The sequence below is a fragment of the Odontesthes bonariensis genome, chromosome 9 (genome assembly GCF_027942865.1).
Source record: "Odontesthes bonariensis isolate fOdoBon6 chromosome 9, fOdoBon6.hap1, whole genome shotgun sequence".
NCBI classification, from domain to species: Eukaryota; Metazoa; Chordata; class Actinopteri; order Atheriniformes; family Atherinopsidae; genus Odontesthes; species Odontesthes bonariensis.
In genome coordinates, this window is record NC_134514.1 from 33,667,273 (window position 1) to 33,687,137 (window position 19,865).

Sequence of the window (19,865 nt, forward strand, 5' to 3'; positions counted from 1 at the left end):
GTGTAATTACCTGCCCAGGTTGGATAGGTGGGTGGGTTTTGTGAAGGGGGGGCGTTTTTGCATAATCTGTAGCCAATTAACTTTGATTCAAATTGAGTTTATTCCAGCTCCTCTCTTGTAGGTCTGTCAATGACTCAGAACAGAGTGGGTGAAAGTCGTGACTGAAAAAAGAAAGACAAAAAATTCCCGTAATGCAACTATAATGGCCTTAACTGATCTAACATTAGGTGACACAAAGTGTTTCTTGCTGCTGGATGGACTGGAATAAGTACTCATTAACTTTATCACTCTTTGCTTTAGCTTAGTCTCAAAAGCGTAGTTGGCGTGCTATTACAACTCTTTTTTGTACTTTTGCGTATAATTTCACTTTAGCCTTAACCCTAACCATTTCATGGAATGTACAGTCATTTTGATGGTATGTTGTGGGATAGGAGGAGACCCTCCACCATACTGTACTCTAAACCCTGACCATTTGCCATGTTGTCAAGCTTGAAATACAAATGACATGAGAAAAGTGCAGATAGACAGAACACATTGCCATGAAAACACTTTGGTTGATTTTATGACTTTTAAAGGTGGGGTAGGGGATCTTTTTCTGGAACATTTTTTTTACATATTGCTTGAAATACTCTTCACACCTAGCCTGACTACGTCATACTCACGATTCTAGTCAGAATGTGAGTCTGATACCGCTCAATAGAGATTTGGGTATGGGGCGTGTTTCAACCGAACCAGGAGAAAAAATGCCTCTTCGCTCAATTGGATAGACCTACAACCAATCAGAGCAACGTAGTATGTGACGTAGATTAAGCGACACACACTTGTTGTAGGAAGGACGGCAAAAACATCTTTTCTATCGATAAAAGCCTTTATCGCGTTCCTCTGTTCGTCTTTCAAAATGAATGCAATGTGGAGATCCTGTAGAACAGACTCGATGGCAGAATCTACACGCCCTAGCTCTCCAGCGGCAGCCGTGTTCAGCTCTTTAGTGACGTAGTCGATAATGTCCCTGTTGATCATCTGTCCATCATCGTATAAAGCCCGCCCTGGCAATCTGATTGGTCCGACCAATTCTTGGTCGGGCATAATGATTTCCCAACTGAGTAGAGCCAGACCGAACTTCCCGACCAAAACTTTTATGGGCGGGGCTAAGTTCGGCTGGCACCCAGGCTACTTCACACCCCCATTGCAACCAATTAATTAAAAGTTTTGACACAAATATGAAAAGTTTTAGTGGCCTCTAGAACGTACAATCTAGGAAAAACAGTATCCAATCATTGTGAACGGACCGTTCACAATGATTGGATACTGATGCCGTCTATCAAACTGCAATCTGCTCCTCCCTCCCCCTCCTTCCCCCTGTGCGCGTACCCTGCTCCGTGAACGAATTACGCGTCCAGAAGCTTGGCAGGAAGCTAAACTAGAGCCAGCTTGGCTAGCACCTAGCATTATTAAACGTATAGTTAGCATTTACTAAATACTAAATACTAAATACGGCAACGATCGATGCTTGCTGTCAGAACAGCGCTCGTGCACCTTCGTGCTCGTGCGTGTTCATGTACTCTAGAGGCGTGCCTTCGGGGGGAAAGTGAAGAAAAGGGTTGGGACTTTTTACCTGTGTATTTTCAAAATGCAGCTTCGCTGGACTCAAAATCCATGATCTCCTACCCTACCTTTAATTGAACTTTTACTCACAGCAGGCTGCATGATGTATGAATGCAAGAAATTCAATGTTTTGTCTCATTAGCTTAACTGGATTTGTTAATGTAAATTTTATTTTTGCATTTCAGGCCTGCAGTACATTCCAAAAGAGTTGTGACACGGTAATTCAGACATACTGATAAAGTAATAAAAATAAATAAAGAAACAAAAAAAGTCATTTTAAACAGTTGATGTTAACAGGGTTAACATCAACTTAATTGATGTTAACATGTAACCATGATTTGGTCCAAAAGCAGCCTCCATGAAAGGCTGAGTCTCTGAGGAGCAAAGATGGGCAAAGGATCTCTAGTTAGTCCAAAAATGAGAGAAAAGTGTTTAAAAACAATGTTCCTCAAAGAAAGATTGAAAGGGATTTGCATATTTCTCCCTCTTCAGGGCAGAATATCATTAAAGCATTCAAGGAATCTGTAGAAATTTCAGTGCGTGATCTCTGATCCCTCAGACGGCACTGCATCAAGAACCGTCATTCATCAATAGCTGATAGAACCACATGGACAAGGTATTACTGTGGGAAACCTTTGTCAAGCACTACAATAAAGAGTTCCATTCACAAATGCCACTTCAAACTTTACTATGCAGAAAAGAAGCCTTGTGAAAAGAAGCCTTGTGTTAAGTGGACACCGCCTCTCCACTTCTCTGGGCTTGGAGGCATCTGGGATGGACCATCACACAGTGGAAACGTTTATTGTGGTCAGACCAATCAGTACTCCAGATCTTTGTTGGAAGAAATTGACGCCGTGTGCTCCGGACCAAAGAGCAGAAGGAGCATCCAAACTGTTGACAGCAACCAGTCCAAAATCCAGGCTCTGTGATGGTATGGGGTTGTATCAGTGCCCTTGGCAAAGCCCATATTCACTTCTGTGATGCCCAGAGAGGGCTGACTCACTTTGCTGAAAAACCCAAGACTGCGAGAACAAAGATGAAAATACAATCACGGTGCTTACAGACACACCTCAACACACTGTGATTCATCATATTTATTCAAACATTAAACAGTGACCAACAGAGTTGAACAGACAGCAGCCACATGTGAACTAGCAGCTGTACAGTTGGATATGTGTGTGTGTGTGTGTGTTTGTATGTTTATATTTAACGATCAGACAGTAATGTTGGTCAAGATGGAAACATGCACGCGTTTCAACAACCATTACAGCTGATATACTCGATTGTACAAAGATTCTCATTTTGTACTGACAGATTCTTTATACAAAAGTAATTTTTTTAAAGTAGCACTGTCATAGTAGCACTTTAATCTACATGGTGTTGACATCTGTGATGAGGTGAGTTAAGTGTATCATGTGAGCTCACACTTCCACATTATCCAGGGTTGTTTAAGGTCAGACTTGATCTCTGAGATAACTTCAGGTTCCAACAGAGACAACTCAAATCAGATTGTCTGTTTAAATTTCAGTTTTGCCTCTGCTCTAATAAGTTCCAAGGACATCAAAGTATTTTTTTTATGTTTTTCTCTGTGTCTTTGTGTGGGCTGAAGAATTAAATGTAGATAGAGACACAAGGATCCTCCGGTTGGTGCTGCTCTTGCTGCGAATCCTGAGAAAAATATCCCCCTTGAGTCTTTCTTCTTTTATGTTTGAAAAAGTTGACAGATCTTAAAAACCGTACAAACACTCACAGTGACAAGAGACCAATGCAGGCAAACAACACAACGGTCAAAACGGTTGAACACTGTTCTCTGCAGCCAGAAGAGTGCAGCAGTGCAGCACAAATCAAACTCAAGTACCAAATTCAGAGAACACAAATCTTTTGGCAGGCAAAAGGATACTGATCACAGGTCATTTTAAATTTGGACATTTTTTTTCAGTTTACAAGGTAGTTTTTTTTTTGTTTATGTTCTTTTTTCAGAAGATGCTACAAAGTGAAGAAACAAATACATGATGAAACATGATGCTTAATTAAAAAACAAACTGCACATGGATTCCACATGTTAGTTAGATATCTTCTAAATAGAAAAATAGATGATTTCAAAATAAATGCAAACATAGAAAAATACTAATAATCAAATTATATAATAATATACACAATCAATGATCATGTGACCAATGCTTTGATCAGTACAGACTGAGTCACTGATGGACAGTAAATGTAGAAATATACCGTATAATATTGATGTTAGTCATTTAGTTGAGCGTAAAAGTAATTATTCTGTTGGCTATGGAGAATGTGTGATGTTATAGAGGGAGGGAGGTTTTGTGGGAGCTTGAAAAAACAGAGTCATTAGGCCAGCAGAGAGGTCAGGTCACCAAACGGAACATTTGTCCACAGGGTTCATTGGGGAACCCTTTGGACAGTGGAAAACACGAGCAAACTCATCAAACTGGGAAACACTGCCAATCACCCTATAGAAGAAGGAAACAGAAAAAAATATTTAAAAGTGATGCAGAGATAGTTAACATTGAACACTATATCTGCATAAATACATTTTGACATCAGCCTTCACTGTGAGGTTTAACGTTCTAAACCAGTATCTGGATTTTTTAAAAATTTTTTGGGCTTTTCATGCCTTCAATGAGAGGACAGTTGGAGAGAGACAGGAAGTAGGGGGCAGAGAGAGGGGAAAGACACAGGGCCACCCGGCGCGGGAGTCGAACCGGGACCAGCTGCAGCGAGGACCGCAGCCCCTGCACATGGGGCGGCCGCCCAACCCAACACGCCACCGACCGCCCCACTATCTGGATTTTTTTATGTGATTTCATAACTGAATATTTTTTTAAAATGGAAAGTGTACGCACGCACAAACATACAAATGTACGACCCCTCTCCAGAAAAGTTGGGACACAGTATAAAATATGAAATAATAACAGGATACAAATATAAGCAAATTTTACATACCGATATTTCATTCACAACCGAACATAGAAAATATATTGAAATGGGACATTTTACTATTTTATGAAAACTCCTCTTGAATTTGATGGCAGCAACACATCTAAAAAAAGTTTTGATGGTGAACAAAAGGCTGGAGAAGTAAGTGGCACTAAAAAGAGCAGAGAAACATCCATCCATTTTCTATACCCACTGAATCTGTCAGTCGGGTCACGGGGGGGCTGGAGCCTATCCCAGCAGTCATTGGGCAAGAGGCAGGCCACCAGTCCATCACGGGGCCACACAGAGACAAACAACCACACACATGCTCACACTCACTCCTAAGGACAATTTTAGAGACACCAATTAACCTAACATGCATGTTTTTGGACAGTGGGAGAGGCCAGAGTACCCAGAGAGAACCCACGCATACACAGGGAGAACATACAAACTCCACACAGAAAGGCCCCAGCTGGGAGTTGAACCTGGAACCTTCTTGCTGTGAGGCAACGGTGCTAACCACTACACCTGCAGCTCGCTGAGAAACATGTGGCAACTAAATAGATTAATTGAAATGACTGTGACATGACTGGGTATAAAAAGAGCACTTTAGAGAGTCTCTAAGAGTGCTACTGAGGGTGTTTCCACTTCTGTTGCAATACAGATGTCGACACTCAAGATGTAATAATGTTGGCAGTTGCCACTCTTGAAGAGGACAAAAATTCCATGAAAGGGGGAATGAAACCTCTTGCCTTTTAAGCAAGTGACTGCCGTATCAAACCCTGTCCTGCACAATCTTTTCTAGAGTCCTGCCACTTTTCTACTTTTGCAGTATTCAGCTTTTCTACTTGCTCCTTCCTGTTAAGTGTTTTGGGTAGGAGTTAAACATATATGGTTAAGGTTAAGCTTATAATTAATATACAAGGTTAGGTTTAGATATTCAAGAATACATAGCTAGAGTGAGAAAACTAAACATTGTCATGTACTATACACAGTCCGTCAGGTGCCTTTCACATTTTTAAGCCTAAAAGCTTACTACATCATGCAAAAGCTATGTGAGGCTGGGCTGTGGGCAGAGGTTCAGTAATCTGAAAAAAAAACCTACAAATTTTCAGAATAATATTCTTCAATATAGAATAGCGAAGACAAAGAAGAGTGAAGAAATATTCCATCATCTACAGTCCATAATATAATTAAAAGTTTCAGAGAATCTGGAGAAATATCTGTGAGCAAGGTGTACATCTGAAAAATAATACTGGATGTCTGTGATCTTCAGGTCCTCAAGCAGCACTGCATTAAAAACATACATAATCCTGTCCCGGAAATCACTGCATGGCCTCAGGAACTCATCGTCTATGGACACAGTTCACCGTTTCATCCACAAATGCAGGTTAAAGCTCTATTATGCAATGAAGAAGCCATATGTGAACATGATACAGTAAGACTGCCATCTTTCTGCTTTTCTTCATTCTGTTCTTATTCATATTTCATACAATATCCCAACTCTTTTAAAATTGATAGTATAACAGTGAAGACCTTTTCAATTCATCGTGTGTGTACACCGTGTACCTGTAGTGCTCTGGTGCATGTTTGTCAGTTAGCAGCTGTAAGTAGATGGACTGAGATCTTCTCTTCATACACCAGTTCTGAAAAGATAATATTACCACAACAGTGATCGACAGTAACATAAAACAGGTTATGGTGCTTTTCCATTACAAGGTATCAAGTACAATGCAGCTTAGCTCACTTTTTTTTTGGTTTTCTATTATCGGTCATACCATGCAAATTATACTATCTGATACTTATTTATGTACAACCTCAGCCAAGGTTCTGAGCAACCTGAAGCGATACTATAAGATGACATGGAGGCTCTGCAAAGCACTGGCTGATCAGAGAGGACCATCATTACCTGTAGGTGTGAACAACGTCTCTACAGCAGCAGCACTCGCACAAACACACACACACACACACACACACACACACACACACACACACACACACACACACACACACACACACAAACACACTTCTTTGTTCTATGAAGTTCTTTGAAAGTCCGGCACACAATTTACAACATAAATCACGGATATCTCATTTGTGCTTATAGATTATTATTAACATGAACATGTTTATTAACCCAGAGTGTGGGTTAACAGATCGATCTTTGTTTCTCTGCTGACAGGAGTTGAGCTCCGGAGAGCTGAGTCATTAATAATCTCTCCCAAAATGTATTCAAACCACTCAGTCAGCGTAATAACTATTCTATACTCCTCATTTGTAAGTCACTTTGTATAAAAGCATCTGCCAAATCACAGCACAAACAGCAACAGACCGCAACTTCACACACACACACTGTGTTGATAAAAGCTGATCACATCACCAGTGAGGGAATACTGTCTGTAACGGAAAACCAGGAAAGCCATGCAAAGTTTTTAATAGTACGGTTCGTACTATTCCATGTGGTGGTAAAACACCATCTGAGAAGTGGGACACCCTCTGTGGGAAAGTAAATTCTCTCAGGTACTATTTTGAGTGACTTGCACTGTACTTATTATTTTATTATACTGTTGTTAAACTGGCTCCTGCAATGTAGATGTCTTGTGCTTTTTATGCTCCATATTTTTCTTTGGAGTTGTAGGAGGTACTTTCATAGAATTTGCAACATAAGAATAAACCATTGTTTCACAAAACAGTTTAAGTTGCTCTGCACATCAATGAAGTGTAATCAAATTATTAATATCAACAGTGTAGTAATGTCATGGTTAATAATGTGTAACTTAAGGGCCTTTACTCTGCAGAAAATCTATTAATTCTGATGCTTGACTTGTTAAAGTGTTTCGTTCATCCTTTACTTATAAGTAAAGAATTTGAAAATTCTTCCACCACTGTCTGCTACAGATAAAACTGATACTAGATGTATTATTAGATTCTCAGGAGAACTGATGTCTCAGATTTCACAAAACATCACGATCAAAGTTCATTTGGAATAAATACTGCTTTTTAGTAAAATTATCATGTAAATATCTGACTGAAATCTTGATAGAAAGGGAATCTACAACATTTTCTCTGAACCAGTAGCCTAGCAAGCCAGACCCGTACAGCAAAAAGCTAGTAGCTCCGGAGCAAATTCCATTTGCGGCCGCTAGGGGCGTCTAGATTTCTAGGCTACTGAACCAGTCATCTCTAATGTGAATATAAACAGTAAATGGACTGTACTTGTATAGCACTTTTCTAGTCTAGCTGACCACTCAAAGCACTTTAACATTACATGCCACATTCACTCACACACTCATACAGCACGTCTTACTTGAGAGCAACACAGTGCTTCCTACTACATTCACACATCGGTAGGCAACGTGGTTGTTCAATGTCTTGCCCAAGGACACTTCAACATGTGGCCTGGAGAAGCCGGGAGTTGAACCACCGACCTTCCGATTGGCAGGCAACAGCAACTACAGGCGCGATATGACAGAAAATTGAATGAATTTAAGTTTTAGTTTTGGGTGTACCTTGGCAGGAGAGATTGGCATTTTGTTGAACAATTAATGAAAGAAATTTTTTGGCAAATTGATGTATACTGATGTAATTGATGAATACTGCCTAGGCAGTAGGCAAATACTTGGTTGTTGATTTTTTTGTTTAGATGTTAGGCTATAAAAAAGCCAATAAATTTCAAAAGCATGTCTGTTAGCCTGCTGTGCAGGTTTGTTGACGTGAGTGCATTAATTTAATGGATGTGGATCAGTTGCCTCAAGCGTTTTGCTCTCACAGATATTTGACATTAGAGATGAATGTACACACATATCCTGAATTTCAGAACACTTCCCTCTGGCAAAAGTTTAAAAAAAATGGACTGAAACACTCCATGTTGCACTCTATGTTTCTAGATTTTGCCACTTTTACGTCCATGAATTTAAATAAAACCATTGAATTTCAATGATGATTCTTAATAGTTACAAGGATCAGGGGAGGTCTAGTGTTTGGAGACACTATTCTGTCTTTAAAACTCTGCTTTTCTGATCTCTTCAGTTGTTAATGTATCTATCAGCTAATGTTGGCATCATGTAACTCCTACCTGCCCTTTATGATCAGCCACTCCAGCTGAGAGTGGCAGCGAAAAGGATTTAATATGTAAATGTAATGACAGACAGTGGTGTGATTTCTGTTGAGAGACTTCCATACCTGTGCAAAAGCAATGAAGAGCAGCTGTTCATGAGTGTATTTGAGGCCAGGCAGAGGCCTCTCAGGACCATGTTCCCTCACCCACTTCTGATATGCCTGAAAGGAGAAAGAAAGGCGTGTAATGGAGTGAATAGAGATACAAAACACATGAAGACCCTCACCTCATACTTTCAGTAGCCAATTTTCTTTTAAATCAAGGATGTTTAATGAAGCTGATTTGTTATGTTTACTTCAAAAGACTGACATCACTAAAATTAATTATGACTCTCATGGTTTATTTGCTGTGGATCTACATGCACAAAACACTCCTAACTTCACAGAAGACTAGTTTATAAGTTTAGAGTGGAAATAAATCATACAGCATCCAAGATGGTGTGCTGTCCAAGTAAACACAAATTTTCATGTAAAATTAAATTAAAGTAAAAGTATGTTAGTTTCCGAGGCAACTGTAGATTAAGAAAAATTAAGCCGATTATGAAGAATACGAAGAATAGGGGAAGGATTTTGTAACAGAGGCTTTGATAGAATGATCTGGTAGAATGGATTTGAACACTGATCAGTTATTACTTACAAAGTATGATAACTTTAGTCCTCCCATATCTGCTATGTTCTCCCCCAGTGTTAGACGGCCATTCACCTACACACACAGAGAGGGTTAGGTTTAGGGTTCCCCTATACAAAACAACAGCCGACACATAGGTTGCCACCTCATAATTTTCAATCCTGAATTATGAAACTAATTTTAGATATATGGACAAACAGACCACTCAATTTTTTCTCAGACCAGGCTGCTTATTGCTTTTTGAGCATAATAACTGTAAATTGCAGCCAGGTCAGCTTAGCCACGACTGGAAAAGGGAGGTCATCTGGCATTGTTCAAAGAAGGAAGTGCACTCAGTAAGAATACTAAAGGTCAACATACATTTATATTTTGACTTTTTAATCCTTACAAATGAGGAAATGAGTAAATAAGAGTGACATAAGCGGTTTTGGGCTGCATGGTGGTTGCCTCATTCCAGGATCCCTGGTTTGAATCTCGTCTGGGGTCTTTCTGTGTGGAGTTGGCAGGTTCTCCCTGTGTATGCATGGGTTCTATCTAGTACGTCGACCTAACACACGTGTTTTTGGACGGTGTGAAGATACCGTCAGATTGATTGGCAACTCTAAATTGGGCGGCCATGGCTCCGTGGTGAGAGTGGGTTGTCCAATAACCTGAAGGTTGGTGGTTGAATTCCCACTCTCACTGCTTAAAGATTGGTGAATTGACAGCTGGAAGGGTGGCAGTTCAACTCCTTGCCACGACTGAGGTGCCCTTGAGCAAGGCACCGTACCCCCCCCTGCTCCCCAGACGCTGTGAATGGCTGCCCACCGCTCCAGTGTATATGGCATCTGTCTCCATGAGTGTGTGACCCTGTGCATCTGTGTGTTCAACAGGTTCTAACCTGGATGGGTTAAATGCGGAGGAGTAATTTAATTTATTTCGTGTATCACAAAATACACAATAAAAGTATTAATCTTAATATTAAATTGTACCTAGTGGTTGTTATCAGCATGCATGGTTGTTTGTGGCCCTGTGATCCATCACAGGTGACCTGTCCAAGGTGTACTCTGTCTCTTGCCCAAGCCGGTATGGAAAATGGATGGATGGATGAAGTGGTTTTACAGTAGTCTAAGTGATTAGTGTTTGGACAGATGTAATGACTTCCTTATATTGCAGCAGGTTACCTGTAACTTTATTTCCAGTCTATATGCTAAAAGTTAAGTTTGTTTAGCTTGTATTCTGCTGGTTAGCTTCACATCAGAATGAGAGTGGCATCAGTCCTCTTGTCTAACCCTTGGCAAAAAAAATCGAATAAAATAAAATAAAAAATTGATAAAGCAGATTTCATGTCATTATCTTCCTTTATATTTGACAAGTACAAAAAATGATGTACATCAAGTGTATTTTACACCAAGACGTAAAAGCACATAATCCCCTCTGCTGAACCTATCAAAATAGTTTTCCATGACATTCATTTGAAATTATCAAAACTAAAGCAGAACAAACCAAGATTTTCTGAATATCAGTTCTTTGTAGAGGTAGCAGGCTCAAAACATATTTTAGAGCATGTTAAAACATTTCTGCCTCTGTGATTCAGAACAATGTTAGTTTTCACACTAAGTATGAAAATGTGTGTGTGTACATAAGCTCACCCTTTGGTTATACACAGTGAAGTTATCGTAGAGCTTGATAATACATTCAGCCTTCTTCTGGAACTTTCTGTAGGAGTCCTCGGTCCACCACTGTTTGAGGTTTCCGTGGCGATCGTACTGGCCCCCTACGGACATGAACCATTGCATCACTAAGATGAGGGGCGAAAGGGCAGGGGGAATGAGTGTTAGCATGAAGACAGCACATCCTATAACTTTGCTTCATGGTTCCAAGGAACAGCCAGTTCCATTTTCCCTGTTTTTGGTAGCTGCAGGAGTCAAATCATAGGAGCTCAAACTATTGTTAAATCCAGGGTTGACTTAAGTGGATGCATCTTGTTTAACCGAACTTGCTTGGCTCAATACATTTGTTGAATAAAATTCTGTTACTATCGTGCAAAGAAGGTAGTTATGCATCACTCTACCAGTCACAAGTTGCTCCAGTAGTTTGGTAGGGGGCTGGCAGTAATGTCGTATCCTCATCAAATCATGGTGAATCTAAATGAATGGCACTTTTGACTGCGACTCAAAGTCATAGTTTGTGGTTCAAAGGAGCCTTTGACTCCCATTTGGCCCAAATATTTAATAAAATAAGGGAAGAAGCATCAGGGAACCCATAGAGAAGTACAAAATGGTAAGAAAAATGTGGATGGATTATGGGTGAGGTTGTCATTCTTACCCCAGTCATCATATCCATGTGTTAGCTCATGTCCGATAATAGCGCCTATTCCTCCATAATTTAGAGACCTGGCAGCAGAATGGAAAATGAAGGAAATTAACCTAAATTTTAAACATTATTGGCATTGACAGTTGTTGATCCATTTACATGTGCAGGGTGAGTATGTCCAACACTGCTTATGTTCTGGCTTATTGTGGTTGACCTGAATTATGTCACAGAGAAAACAATCAACAAACTGTTTAGTTGGCTGAAGCATGATATCATGTTATGCAGTGAATTGGACAGACCTCTTGGACCTCTGGAGTCTCCACAAAACACCTAGGCAAATTTGAGCCTCGTTGATTGAATAGTTGAAGTCATTTAATTTCCAAGTGAATTACTCTGGTACATCTGTCCAACTTTTAAAAAATGTTGTAATACTGTATAAATGTATTTCAAAAGTCTGGTTTTAGTTGGACTAACAAAATAATTTGATTTATTTATTCCAGTATCATGTAAACATTATGACTTAAGTGTCTAAATCTAAAGTTTAACTGTGATAATTAAATAAGGTCATGGCACATTTATCTATTCATTCATTAATTTGTTAATTTATTTATTAAATTAAAATAAATTGTTCTTACTACTTACTTTTGAGAGATTTTGTTGTGTGATTCACAATGTTGCATGGTCACATTACGAAACTATTATGCTTGTGCTACTATTAAATCAACACGAGAGAGAATTTGGCTAATTCTGTTCTTATTTTGGCTCCCTCTATAGTTTTACAAATGTAACACCACTGTCATAAAAACAAATCTTAGTGTGAACCCAGCACATGTACAGCCATACATATGAATTTGTTGTCATGTTGAAGAGGCAACCAAGACGCCATCAAAAGCCCTCAAAAAAGGGCAAGCATCTGTAAAGCTAAAAAGGGTGAAGAAAATAAATAATAGTGAAATTTATCTGTCTGAATATGAAGCTTAAGCTAAATAGGGCTCACTTAACTCCATCACTCAGTGCAGTTACATTCATAGTTATGGTTACAGCTCAACATGGCTTCACATTTATTGGAGCACCATCCTAAATTATGTCTGATGCAGTGATGCTGTGGGCTGTTTGAGAAAACATTCAAGACATTCTGGTGCTCAGAATTTTATTAGAGCAGGGTGACAGTCTGGAAATGCTTTAAGTGAATGTGAGTTAACACATAGCCTTAATAGGTTGATTTTCAGTCCCAGATTCTGACAAAAGAAACTTTAGAAAATATGTGAGTGAGAGCAGCTTCATTAGGAATTCAACCGGATTAATACTTTCACATTACGGCTCTATTCACTCAGGAGTGATTAAATTCTAAACCACGTTATTTGGTTGTGTTGGTCCGGTTTGAGAATCTCAATTTTGTACATTTTCAGTCTGATAAACATATTTACATGCATTTTAAAAGTCTAGTTTTGGTTGGACAAACCATATTTTTTTCTTTGCATGTGTAAACCTATGCTTATGCTAATTTAATTGAATTTAACTATGCCTGTTACAAGTTAGTTTCCTTCCTTTTGCAATAATGATCTATGTAGCAACTGTTATTGGTGGTGAGAATAACATTTTGCTTAATGTTAGAAGAAACATATTGGCAGGGAAGCAGACTTTTACACAACACCATGTTTGTGTCCCCCCGCTGGCACTGCTCACATATTCAGCTCAACTCAGTTATCCAATCAAAAATAATTTCTGAGTATAGGAAGTGAACAAAAAAACAGTTTAAAGGTGCCTAAATTTGGCTGGAATTTAGTAGTATATGTGTAAAGGTACTTGTTGCACTACTATTAGTGGCTAGATGGTAAAATTACATATTAGCAGTATAAACAACATCTGTCTTTATATCCTGTTACTTTCTGTCAAACTATTTTAACTTACTCAGAGCTTCACGAATAAGCAACTTGGGTTTGAGAACAGTATGTTTCTTTTTTTTTCCTGGAAAATATCTTCTATTAAAAAAATCTTCTATTCCAACATAGTATTACAGATGCACAAAGTTGTATGCATAGCCACTTCTAAACACCTCAGAATAAGAATATGTCTTTAGACTTATTCAAGGTGGCTCATTACATTCAGCTACTTGGCTTTTCTTTCCTTGCCCCTTTGTCCTCATTCTGCTTTCTGCATAACCAAGCTGGATAAAAAACCGAGCTGCACTCCAGACCTTGTTTTGGGTCCATGTGGTTAAGATTGGTATTGAATAAAAATCAGTGTAATGTCACATTTTTGTTTGTTCAGATTTATTGGAAAACATCAAGCATCCAAGTTGAATATCTGCACTGAGACCTTACACATGCAGTGTGAACATAAATCTTGATTTCCCATGTTGGTGTTTATAACACCCAGCACCAAGTAAAACATCCCATCCATGAATGAGTGCCCACAAGTTTCATACGTCTGTCCCAGTTCCCTTTAAAAAGCAGCAGGTGGACTCTCGTCCCTCTGACCCCTGAGGAAAGTTGGACTTTCCCACACATGCAGATTTAGAGAGCGATGAGTGGGCAGACATGAGGCTTTTCACATGGCCACATCTAAAGATGACTTTCTGACAGCTAGTCGATAAGCTGCTTCACACTAGGCCCACTACCTCACTAAACTAACAGGCTGTTGGAAGCTTCATTATACTCAACATGAGTGGAAGTGTGTGTTTGTGTGTGTGTGAGAGACAGAGTGAGAGTTTATAGGAGGTTTGGGCTACTGCAGTAATAACTTGCAGTGTGGTGAAGTGTATTCACACACACACACACACACACGCACACACACATTCCTGCAGTCATTAATTAAAATTGATTAGCATGCATAGCATTAAGTAGTAAAAGTAGTGATGATAACCACCTAATGAAGACAACATACGAACAGCTGGGTCTAATTATCTCATATTTGTGAGTTTGTATGTGGTCGTTTAGGGGAGCAGTATGAATGCAGCTGGTGTAACTACTTGGGCTGTGTTGTATGTATTTGCTTAAATAATGCTCATTAGTAGTAGCAGCAGGTTGCTGTTCTGCAAATAGCTTTGGTTAACAAACGGTATGTTGAGTGGAAAAAAATGTTGTTTACTCGCTTTTTCCTCAGTGCCGCATTGCATCGTTTTCCCCTTGACCACATTAGAACTCTGCTGATTGATTTCTACCTTTTTGCAACCATTTTGTTTAGGTTTAGGTGAGTATTGGATGAAAATGAACTCACACAAAGCTAAAACTTACTTTTGACAGCTCCTCCATCGGAATAAATATTTAGTTTAGGAAATAGCTGCTGATGAAGACTAATGGATTAAAATGTTCTTTTTCATCTTACATGTTGCCTTACGAAGCAAACATTCATAATTAACAATCATGGCAAATTGTTTTCATTAATTATCCTATACTAAGAACACAGTTTGCAGGTTTACTTATGGTTCCCAGAGTTTCTAAAAGTAGAATGGGAGGCAGAGCCTTTGGTTATCAGGCTCCTCTCTGTGGAACCAGCTGCCAGTTTGGGTTCAAGCAGACACCCTCTCTACCTTTAAGATTAGGCTCAAAACTTTCCTTTTTGATAAAGCTTATAGTTAGGGATAGCTCAGGTGACCCTGAATCATCCCATAATTTTGCTATAGGCCGAGATGGCTAGGGAGAACCTCCCATGATGCACCTCTCCTCACTCTGCTCTCTTTCCTCTCCATGTACATATGACATCTTGTTGTCATTAACTTGTGTTTCTCTTTCTCGGCAGGTATCCCTGGCCTGGTGTCATGGTGTTTGTTGTCCCCTCTTTCCTGTCCTCCACCCTCAGCTGGTCGAGACAGATGGCCTCCCTTCTTGGTTCTGATACAGGTTTATTCCTGTTAAATGGGAGTTTTTTCTTTTCTACATTCCTTATTGGAAACAATTATAATTGGTTCGTCTCGTTCGTCTCTGTGTGGCCCTGTGGTGGACTGGCGACCTGTCCAGTTTGTACCCCACCTCTCGTATGATTACCGCTGGGATAGGCTCCAGCCCCCCTGCGACCCGACCGACGGATTAAGCGGGTATAGAAAATGGATGGATGGATTATAATTGTATTACGATGAACTGGATTATAATTGTCTTGAGTTGGACAGTATCTTGGATATGACTTGAGATGACATTTGTTGTGATTTGGTGCTATATAAATAAAACTGAACTGAAACTGAACTCCAAGGTTCATTATCTATAGTGGTATCATGTTTATCATATAGCAATTAATAAATAGCCTGCAGTTATATACATCTAAACAAATCTTTGAATCACTAGCTAACACGTGTAAAACTACTTGAGTCATTAAAGGGATAGTTCGCCTCTTTTGACATGAAGCTGTATGACATCCCATATTAGCAATATCATTTATGAACATTGACTTTCCCCCTGCTGCGTCCTGTGAGCCGAGTTCCAGCCTCGTTTTGGCGTTGACGAAGGTAGTCCGGCTAGTTTGCTAGGGTCCCGAAAATAAAGCGTCTTGCTATTCAAAACAATATGCGTTCAAAAGAGTAATACATTTGCATCACAAAATCGTCCCTCCAGAAAAAGTCAGACCTCACAATCGCTTGGCGCTATTTTTGCCTCCCTTCATATCAATGCGTACAGCTACCAAGCGATAGCCGCACCTGTTATGGTGTTTACTCCTTGGAAGCAGGGGACTGCTCGGTCTGCACTTCGGTCTTCACAGTTTACACAGCCCGTAGTGATATGAAGGTACAGTATGGGGACAATACTTCAACCAATATTACAACAGGTTTGATAGGTTGGCTTTTTTCATCTCTGCGGCAGCTCCCGTCACCAGATCTCCTTGGACCAGCTGTACCTCTACCTCTCATCAGCTTCTACCGTCTGTCCTCCTCTGCCCAGCTGCACCTACACCTCTGCGGCTGCTCCCACCACCAGGCCTCCTCTGCCCAGCTGCACCTCCACATCTGCGACTGCTCCTTCGAAAATATCATCTCACAGTAACTACACCCCCATCTCTGCGACTGACACCAAAATCACTTCTGCTGCCATCCCTCCGCTACAGCCTCAGTAGCTCTGCCTGTCTCTAACTATAACGGAGGTGGGAGCTGAGTGAGATGCTCATCTCACTGCACTGCAGGACTGAGTAGTTCAGGAGGTCCTTTGGACCCACAGCCATAAGGCTTTTTAACAGTGACTGCTGACATGTTCTTCACACATTTATTTATTCATTTCTTCTTCTTATTATTATTTTTGTTCTAATATACAATCACTGTAATTATTTTAATTGAGCTACATGACAATTTCAATTTCCCCCATGGGGGATGAATAAAGTATTTTTGTATTCCATTCGATTCTATTCTTCCTTTTGATGGTGATACTTTTCCCTTTTTGGATGAAAGCAAATTTCTCTGTGGGAGCTGAAATTGATACAGATATTTTGCATAAACCAGGCTCCAGATGTTTTTTTTGTCCATGTACTGGTCAGAGATGTCTTTTTGACGCGAGGACCTACTCAATATCAGTTAAGTGGTCACAATGTCATGGCAGATCAGTGTGATTGCTGCTTTTACTGTAATATCTGAGTGGGATATCCAGCATGTGTACACATCACGTGTAGTGGAGCAATGGTGAAAACCCAATCCTACGTTTTACCCTGATGTTGATGTAAAAACTTTGCTTTGACTCAATGGTAGGCATGCAGCAAAGCACGAGTCAGCTATCTTTTAGCTTTATAGTCAAGCCATTGACCAGATCATGTTACATTTGATTTTAGGGGTTCACATATCAGCGCCATCATATTTTTCATATTAAAATCAAATCTTTCTATGGTCCTGAATGATGATAATCCAACATTTTTTCAGAATCTCTTCCTCACTCTGTCCACCTTGCAAGGTATGTACATTATCGGTGGTGATTTTAATTGCACTTTAGTACCCACAAAAGACCGCTCTACTAACCATGACTCATGGCTCATATACGAACAAGGAAAATATTATTGCAATTCTGTAAAGATTTGAACTTGGTTAAAGTATGGAGGGAACTACACCCAGACAAAGTTGAATACTCCTGTTATTCGAGTACACATGGCACCCACTCGCGAATTGATTATTTCTTGGTGTCATTTGGACTTCTTTCAAAAATTAAAGAATGCTGGCATTCTCATTAGTGATCATGCAGCTGTATCATTAAATTTACATATAGATACATTTATTCATAACCATAAGAGATGGAGATTTCCCGTTGAGTTACTGCAGGATGCAAATTTTATCAAATTTACTGAAGAACGCATTAACAATTACTTTAAAATCAATCGTGACCAGACTGACGCTTAGATGGGAGGCATTCAAAGCATATATCAGAGGGGAAATCATTAGCTTTACGAAATCTAAAGTGAAACGACAACGTATGGAAATGGAGACAATTGAAAACCAAATTAGATTGGAACAGGAATTGTATAATAATTACAGTCTGCAAAAAGCAAATAACTTACAAATTATGAGAGCCAAATATAATAAATTATCCATTGAAAAAGCCGCAAAAAATTGAATGTGGCTTAAACAGTCTTACTATGATCAAGGAGAAAAATGTGGTAAACTGCTGGCTTAGCGACTTAAAGCTATGGTAGGTAATCCTAGAGAGCTAGCAAGAGAGCTAGCAAGATTCGAAAGTGTCCCCTCCTCTAAGCTCCACCCCCCCCTCCCCATTCCGTCAGTGCTTCATCCAAAGCCGGTAGAACCGCGTGCGCACATGGAGCAGGGAGCCGGCAGAGGGGGGCGTAGGCAGAAAGCAGAAGCATCTGATTGGTTTTTTGTAGGCGACCAAGATTGGTCAGCTTTTTCTCAGTCCTGCAGCTGCCACAGAGGTCTGATTATTTTCGTCCCTTTTTCTAAATACATCTTGTATAGATTTCTCTCAGGATAGATGGACCATTTCACCCAGTATTACAAAATGTGTTTCTGAACAGGATTACCAACCATGTCTTTAAGAAAAAGCAGTTAGACAGAGCAATCAACAGCATCAAGACATCTGCAGGCGATATGACTTATGGAGATCAATAACATTTTTATATATTTCTATGAGGCCTTGTCAGAGTGTTTAGATGATTTACACATTCAAAATTCTTTTCTAGATCAATTGAGGTTTCAGACTTTGTCAGAAAATTGGATTGCAGTCTAACAACGAAGGAATTAGCAGAAGCCATTCAAAGTATGCAGAGCGGAAAAGCACCAGGGCCAGGCGGCTTTCCAATTGAATTTTACAAGAGATTTGGGGAGAAACTATCTCATTATTGGACATGTATAAGGAATCCTATATAAAGGGAATACTCTCTCCGTCTTTGAGAGTTGCGATGATAACTTTAATCCTGAAACCAAACAAACCACCAAACGAATGCTCCTCTTTCAGGCCTATTAGTTTGATGGGGTGCGACATTAAAATACTCTACAAAGCCCTGGCCAGAAGACTGGAGTCGTATCTTCCCCATCTTGTTGACAATGATCAAAATGGCTTTGTCAAAAATAGACATGGATTTCATAATATTCGGCGTGTTCTGAACATATTTGATGAAAAACACACTCTTGAGCTGTGTTATCCTTAAACATGCGTCAAGCCTTTGACAGGATAGAGTGGGGTTTCCTTTTTCACATGCTCCCGCGGTTTGGAATTAGAGCAAATTTTTTGAGATGGATAAAGCTCTTGTATACAAACCCAACTGCTGAAATATTGACCAATAATAATGTCCCTCTAAACCATTTACTCTCTACTGATCAACGAGACAAGGGTGTCCGTTATCGCCTGTGCTATTTGTGTCGGCTATTGAGCCCTTGGCCATGGCCATAAGAGCTCATAAAGACATCACGGGTATAACTATTGGAGGATATGAGCATCACATAGCTTTAAATGTGGATGACATAATTCTTTTTTTAAACAAACTTAAAAGATAGTATTCCCCAATTAATGAATTGAATAGAAACATTTGTAAACATACCAGGATATGAAATAAATAATTCCAAATCTGCACTAATGTTCTTGAATGAAAATGAAAGACTGCAGCCTATGATAGATAGATAGATAGATAGATAGATAGATAGATAGATAGATCGATAGATAGATAAGACCCCCAGGTGGACAGGGTGGGGGAGATGCTAAATCAATGGACCGACCTGGATGCCTATATCTATGATTGGTCGCATAAACATAATTAAAATGTTGGTCTTACCAAAGTTTCTTTATCTATTACAATCACTTCCTTTGCCCGAAATCTTTTTCTTAACATTAATAACATCCATCCATCCTCCGGGGATCGGGTT

At 39.6% G+C, this 19,865-nt stretch overlaps 1 protein-coding gene across 3 annotated transcripts in view; it reads right to left on the reverse strand.

Annotated features, from left to right (window-relative positions):
- Positions 1–2,684: 2,684 nt before the first annotated feature.
- Positions 2,685–19,865, reverse strand: part of ecel1 (endothelin converting enzyme-like 1) — a 77,019-nt gene continuing 59,838 nt past the window's right edge. Inside the window, exons 13-18 of one of the 3 annotated variants that reach the window (XM_075474084.1) lie at positions 11,597–11,664; positions 10,921–11,045; positions 9,299–9,364; positions 8,728–8,823; positions 6,115–6,191; positions 2,685–4,079 (exon numbers count right to left, since the gene is read on the reverse strand). In XM_075474084.1, the coding sequence (XP_075330199.1) occupies positions 3,980–4,079; positions 6,115–6,191; positions 8,728–8,823; positions 9,299–9,364; positions 10,921–11,045; positions 11,597–11,664 (532 nt within the window). In that variant the 3' untranslated portion in view covers positions 2,685–3,979. Of the gene's footprint in view, positions 4,080–6,114; positions 6,192–8,727; positions 8,824–9,298; positions 9,365–10,920; positions 11,070–11,596; positions 11,665–19,865 lie in introns of all 3 variants that reach the window. The other 2 variants (XM_075474083.1, XM_075474085.1) reach the window with 2 other exon arrangements.